The sequence below is a fragment of the Ctenocephalides felis genome, unplaced genomic scaffold, assembly GCF_003426905.1.
Source record: "Ctenocephalides felis isolate EL2017-DRISC unplaced genomic scaffold, ASM342690v1 CF-g0.4_SCAFFOLD_01492, whole genome shotgun sequence".
Classification (NCBI taxonomy): domain Eukaryota; kingdom Metazoa; phylum Arthropoda; class Insecta; order Siphonaptera; family Pulicidae; genus Ctenocephalides; species Ctenocephalides felis.
In genome coordinates, this window is record NW_020537646.1 from 46668756 (window position 1) to 46676504 (window position 7749).

General features: G+C 29.2%; 1 protein-coding gene across 1 annotated transcript; it reads left to right on the forward strand.

Annotated features, from left to right (window-relative positions):
* Window positions 1-3136: 3136 nt before the first annotated feature.
* LOC113370482 (delta-aminolevulinic acid dehydratase-like) lies at window positions 3137-5278 on the forward strand. Its single transcript, XM_026611153.1, has 7 exons — window positions 3137-3405; window positions 3520-3667; window positions 3731-3953; window positions 4011-4243; window positions 4568-4684; window positions 4960-5059; window positions 5132-5278. The coding sequence occupies exons 1-7, from the start codon at window positions 3281-3283 to the stop codon at window positions 5200-5202; spliced, it is 1017 nt and encodes a 338-aa protein (XP_026466938.1). The 5' UTR covers window positions 3137-3280; the 3' UTR covers window positions 5203-5278.
* The last annotated feature ends 2471 nt before the right edge of the window (window positions 5279-7749 follow it).

Consider the following 7749-nt stretch of genomic DNA (forward strand, 5'->3'; position numbering starts at 1 on the left):
AGGTTGGATCGGCAATTATAATGTTGCAAAATATCGACCAACTATATTCAAAGGATAGTATAAAGCAGAAGATGTTCTCGCACCATGCATCCCAATGCGTTTCCAGTGCGTTTATGGTATTATTAAGTGTTTGTGGTATTAATTTAGAAAACCCATGTTTCTCACATGGAAAATTGTATGTAGTTTGTTCCCGTATTGGAAAACCATCAGATTTGTTTGTCTATGCGCCAGTAGGTAATCAAACAAAAAACATCGTTTATCACAAAGCACTACAATGAAAATTGAACTGATTTTTGAATTATGATTTACATTATTAAAATTACTTACTTTTAAATGCTTATAGTGTTTTATTTAATTATTTTTAATTCACAGGGAATTATTACCAGGGTGACGGTTCTGTTCAGGATAATTTTTGGCAAAGAATAGAAAAAAAGTAGGCACAAAACACCGTCACATTACAATTTTTTTTTTGACAGGACGAAGTCTGTCGGGCCGGCTAGTTACACATAATTGAAAACGAACGAAAACGTTAACTCGGAGTATTTTCTAAAAGCAACTTTTTATAAATCAATAATTTTTATAATTGAACCAGTTTTCGTAGGACGTTAATGGTTTAGTGTGTTCATTAAGACCAATTAATCTATCGTTATACAAAGTAAATCATCTAATTTTAATTTTAACAAACGTCAAAAAATTACTCATTTTCTTAATCTTTGATGAATTTTTAAAATTAAACTTGTCGTAAAGCCGTAATATTTCAGTAAGTTCTATAAGACCATGATATATATCGCCACAAAATGTTTCATAAAAATCGGTTATAATTTTTTCTTCAACAGTTATTTACAAGAAAACGGCTCGGTATATTTTCACTTTAAACTAATCAGTATCATTCCGAACTAATATCTTTCGAACAGTTTTTGATTTTTTAAAATCGATTTGGTGGAATAAATGTGGACGAAAAAGTTCAACACTTTTTTTCAAATTACAAAGAAACGGCTCAGCAGATCGTCTCACAAAACTGACAAACTCTAATGCTCATTGAGATACATCGAATGGCTTTTAAATTTCTGAAGTCGGTTCAGGCGTTATTCAGTAAACGTCGATGAAAGGTCTAATTTTGACAAACGCCAAAAAAACGATACCAATTTTTGCAAACTTTGACGAATTTTTAAAGCTAAACGAATTGTCGTAGGACGGTAATATTTTAGTATGGTCTAGAAGACTATGGTATATACCGCAAAAAAATCATAAAAATCGTCGAATTTTTTTTTTTTTAAATTTTATTACAAGAAAACGGCTCTGAAATGTACCTATATATTGGTATTTAGCCTTGAGGCAAGTTACATGAACTTTCCGATATGTGTAAATAAATCTAAGTCGATTCCGTGTGGATTTATTACAAATTACAAAATAACGGCTAGGTCGATCGTCGCACAAAACTGAGAAACGATAATCCTCATCGAGATACATAAAATGCTTTTTAAATATCTGAAATCGGTTCAGGAGTTTTTGAGCAAACGTCGATGAAATTTCTAATTTTGACAAATTCCAAAAAGACCATACTAATTTTTGCAAACTTTGACGAATTTTTCAAGCTAAACCAGTTGTCGTAGGGCCGTAATATTTTAGTATGATCTAGAACATGGCTTCTTAAAGTGGGGGTCGCGACGCGATACTACTAATAAGGGGTTGCAAAGATATGATATATATGTTTATGTTAAAAAATAAACTTGAGGCCTTTGTTAAAATAATTCTTAAAACTAAAATAAAAACAGAGTAAAAAGTGGATCGCTCGAAATGTTTCCATTTACTGACGAGTATATAATTAGTAACAATATTTCGAAAAAAGATACTCCTATAACAAAAATTATAGTTCTTCATTTGAAGAATATGGAAGTTTATATGCATAGATATTTTCTCAATGATATCGATACACAACAATGGATTTGCAATCCATTTTCAATTGAAATGGAAGAAATTAATTTTTCAACTTAAAAAGCACAAGAAGAATTTACCGAATTAACAAGTGATACTACCTTGCGACTCAGATTTTTTCAAGTGCATGAATTTTGGATTGAAATCAAATCAGAATATTCCCTACTATCGGAAATGGCAATAAACAAATTGCTGCCATTTTGTGCAACATATTTATGTGAATCAGCCTCTTCTATTAACTTACATAAAATCAAAATACCGTTCAACTTTAATATACGTTGAAAATTTATTACGATCTGCACTAACTTAAATTGAGCCTAGATTTAATTATTTGTGTAAAAATAAACAATCACATTCATCACATTAATATTGTTTGATGTTAATAATTATTAACTATTAATAGGTTTTCATTAAAAAATGTTATAAAATTTTATTTTTTCTGTTGAATATGTAGATATAGTTTTATGTTTTCTTATAAAGAATTTGTTACAAAAGTTTATTTTATATATATATATATATATATATATATATATATATATACAGGGCCGGTCCTGCCTTGCATGCGATGCATGCAAAAAATGCGGGCGCACGCCTTAGGGGGCGCCAAAACGAGTTTTGGAAATTAAATTTATAATATAATATTCACATTTTTTTAATATAAAATTTAGAATACTTAATAGATTATAATAAAAAAACTAACTTAATGGATACGTAGACACAAAAAGCATATTCAGTTTGCAATGTGATATCAGTAGAAACAATTTATTACTCTGCAAATTAGTAAATTATTTTTCTGCTTACTGTTTAATGTACTTATTAAATTTTTCTCATTTGAAGTTAATGTGGATTCGAAAAAGAAATTGTCTAGTGTTCAAACCCATAAGCACAAACCTACGAAAGTTTAAATTATTGGGCATTATTGAAGAAAAACTACGAGCTGATTTAGTTTGAACGAAACTTGTTTCAACAATAGATACAAATTATAATAGAAAAACATGGAAAAGTAACTTTTGTTTTTGTTGAAAATGAACTTTGAACGTTGAAGACATACGTGGTTAGATTTATAGAAATGGAGCAAATATGAAAAATGAAAGCAAAATGTACTATAGCACATGTGCTATGGCAAATGTGCGCCGAGTGAAGCACTAGCTTTGCTTGCGACCGCTGCGCCCTGTAAATGTGGAGGATTCGTGGTCACAGTTATAGTTATGTGACAGCTTAGATATTTTATTATCTATGCCCATTCATACTCTCCGATATTTCTCAAAAACAATAATATGCTACATCATAATTGTTTGCAGAAATTTATATACTCATCATCCTAGGCAATATCATAATTTATATCATGGCTTTCGAACAGCAAACTTTAGTGACATTACATAGCAAAATTTTTCACCCTGTTCTAAGAGAATTACAGGAAGATAATGTATCTATTAATCCACGTAATTTTATGTACCCAATATTTCTTGTGTACGTGTAATCTACATTGAATGATACTTAATAGTTTTATCTAGCTAATGATATCTATCGATACAGATTGGTAGACTGATACAGACAGGTGATCATTAATTTTGAATTTTTCAGTGAAGATGATCATGCCATTCAGAAGATTTCTAGTATGCCAGGTGTATGCCGATTTGGTATATATGAATTGAGAAAACATTTAGAGCCTCTGGTGGCGAAAGGGTTATCATCTATTTTATTATTTGGTGTGCCTGAATCTGCATCTAAAGTAAAAACAAAATTGCATTTTTTAATGTGTCCAGTAGCTCTTAACATGTAAAATTAATAACAGGATAGCAAAGCTTCAGCTGCTAATAATGAAAGTAATCCAGTAATTCGTGCAATACCTTTACTTAAAGACTGGTTTCCCAAGCTATTAATTGCTTGTGATGTATGTATGTGCCCCTATACAGATCATGGTCATTGTGGCATTATAAATGAAAAATTAGGAGGAATAGACAATGATCTTAGCAGTGCAAGAATTGCTGAAATTGCTTTATCATATGCTAAAGCAGGTAAAAATTGTTTTGTTCGCAAAAAATTGAATTTATTATATAATAAAACAATTTTAGGTGCACATATTGTAGCTCCATCGGATATGATGGATAATCGTATTCATATGATAAAGAAGAAACTTAAAGAAAATAATCTATCAGGTTCTGTAAATATACTGTCTTATTCAGCTAAGTTTGCTTCCTCTTTTTATGGACCTTTTAGAGATGCTGCACAATCAAAACCAGCTTTTGGTGATCGAAAATGTTATCAGTTACCCCCTGGATCAAGAGGCTTGGCAGTGCAAGCAATTGTACATACAATTATTATTAAAACGGTTTTAAAATGAATGTTCTATGCAGAGAGTTCTTTCATAATTTAATACTTTAACACCTTGAAGACCACACCGGAAATTGTGCTTTTCTCCTGGAGACCGCATTAAAAATGGTCTATTCCAGATAACACATATTGTGTGTCCACCGGTGAGCAAGCAATCCTGTCTTGTTAGTACATTGTGCACCATCGGCAAACATGTGGTCTTCTACGTGTTAAATTTATTGTAGATCATAATTTAGAAAAAAGCAAATTTAACAGTCAGATTTATAAGTTATGTTATAGAATGTTTTGAATTTTACAGCAAAGGGACGTGAATGAAGGAGCCGATATGCTGATGGTTAAACCAGGGTTGCCATACTTAGATGTCCTGCGAGATGTTAAAAATAACTTTCCAAATCATATGCTCTTTGTTTATCAGGTGGGTGGATAACACAGTGGTTAACTTTTCCTGAAGAGATAATAAATTTATAAATCTTTAAGACAACCATTCATAAAAATATAGTTAATAAACAAACTATATATTCTTATTTTTAGTGCATTTCAAATTTATTTTGCTACAAATAAAATTACGGTAACATTAGAAATAAAATGTTTTAATTGTATTCATTATGAAATAAATATGTTATTTAAAAATTTGTAAAAAAAACACAAGACATAAATAAATAAATCTCTTACAAGATTTTTGTTAAATAGGTGTCAGGAGAATATTCAATGTTATTAAGTTCAGTGAATGGGGATACCAGCAAATTGAAACCCATATTAATGGAAGTTTTGATATCTATGAGAAGAGCAGGTAAGTAAGATCTTCGATTTCTTTTGAAATCAATTCGTAAACTTACAATTCCTTATTTTGTTTTTTTTTAAGGTGCGGATTGTATTATTACATACTTTACCCCGCTGTTATTAGATTGGCTATTACACAAATCCAAACTGTGATAAGAATCTGAGAAATTATAGTTATTAGTTGGTTTAATAGCAATTGTTTTATTGGAGAATTTTTATTAAATAAAAATTGTGATTGGAATTCAATGTATTTCAATTCATTTTAATTATACACAAATTCAATCAAAATTGTGTTCAACTTAGTATGAATTTTTAATTATTTGCATAATTCACTTAGTCACAACAATATAGCTGTAATTGTAATGAATGTGTGTAGATATTGCACTAACTAATTGTAATGTTTAAAATTATTTGTTCTAATTATCAAATATATAACAACAGTCCACCACATTAGCTAAATCACTAAATAGTTCCTCTCTATGATAGTGTGTTAAATTTCTAAGTATGTACATAAATTCAAAATGAAGTGTCACACAAAAAGAGAAGATAGATACAAAATAATTTGAAAAATTGTGAAAAAATATGCTCGTATATAGGATAATTATGTCAAATTCTCACATGTTGAGAGTATATACAGAACCTTTGCATACAAAAACATTTAAACTGAAATGTTATAATTTAAAATATGGAAACCTAAATTAGCATTATGTGTTATAATATATGTGTATCGAGCGACTTGTAACGAATAATACATAATGCTAATTTAGGTTTCCATATTTTAAATTTTAAATTATAACACACTGATGATGAGACAAACCTAGTCTCAAAACGTTTGTGAAAATTATTATTTAATAAATTAGTGCAAAAAAGAGTGTTGTTTGTTCATATTTCCAAATTAATATCTATTATCCACTGAGAATACATTTGTTTGAACAATAAATAATGATCTATTTATTTATACGTTTCGACATGGTATATGTCATTATTCAGCAATTTTTTTAATATTGCTGAATGATGACACACATACCATGTTTCTCTCATAGTAGTAGTTTTGTTTATATTGATTGTGATTTTGGTCATTTTTGATTTTAAAATAATTCTATTTTCTCATAAGTGAGTGTCAGTTTTGATTGACATAAATAATTTGATGCTAAAGTCTAAATATAAAAATTCTAAATACGTGGTAACCATTATCCTGAACATATGTCACAAAATATATATTTTTTAAAACACCTGTCATGTTATTTTGTCAGAACTCTTAACAACAGTAAATGATAATTATATCGAATATAAAAATCAACACCCCAACAGTTTGAAAGCCACTGAGAAATAAATTTATTATTAACAAGGTAGTAGTTATTCAGTGACTTGAATTTTGTGGCTTTTTGTGGAATCAGTTTCGATCTGTGCCTACGGATGCATTACCAAATTCGACAAGATGATTTCAAAAATATAAAGCGAATTTTCAAGCAAAAATTGACGAAAAACTTGGTATTATTGTGTAATCTTTCAAAAATTTCTCGAAAGAAAATTTTCAATTTTGCCCCACTGTTGGTGCTTATAAATGTGGACCAATCACAGCAAGCCAACTATGTAAATTTCAACCAATCACAATACACCACGCATGTGAATAAAACCGTAATAATTCGTGCTCTAAGCGGTTCAGAAGCATTTAATAAATGTTCGTCGTGTCGCACGTCAAGTTAAATTGTGTCAAATTTTTAAAATAAGGTTTTCTGAGAGAAAAGTTTTAATATATCCTCAATACAGTAGATCATACACAAGTATCATTAAGTGAAAATATTAGTAAAGGTAATTTGAAATTATATCATTATTGATTAAGTGTGATGTCGATGTTCCGCATTTTCAATTGAATTAATTTAACCTTAATATCGTGTTTCAGCCAGTGCATAATTTTATTGTGAATAACATTGACACATATTGTTTTCTCTCACTATTATTGATTTTTATTTATAATTATGTCTTCTAGTTACTATACTTCTATATCCCATTTTAAAATTAATCATGTTCCGTTATAACACGTAGTTCAGTCTAATTATTTGTGCTTTATTAAGTTCTTATCGATTCTAACAAATTGCAAGTGATTTTGGAGTTCCTACAAACGCAATCCACAGCTGCTGACGTGTACGAACTTTTCTAATAACTGTATCAATAAATTATTTTCAATAACATTCTTAATATCTTTATCTTTATTCTTTAACTTTATCAATTTCATTTAATTGAAATTTGTGTCAATTTATTAAACAGGTTATAATAAGAAGGATGAGGTTGTGTTTACAGACATTATGTCTGGCTCTCCTGGCACTGGCCATGGCCAGTGAGGATAAATCTGCCGATAAAGATATTGGAACTGTTGTTGGAATTGATTTAGGAACTACGTATTCATGGTATGTATAAGGCCTATTTTATATAACTATATTATATATAATATATATATATATATATATATATATATATATATATATATATAATATGGATTAATAAATCAACTATGAAATATGAATAAACAGCTCTTTTTTGCATTATTTAATATGTTTTACAAATGTTTTTAATCTTAGTTTGTGTCATCAACGTAATAATTTTATATTTAATATGAAACAGACTTAAAAGTCTGTATCTGATGCATGACTTATGACTTACTGATAGCAAACACCCACCTCAGTGGTTATTACCATAAGA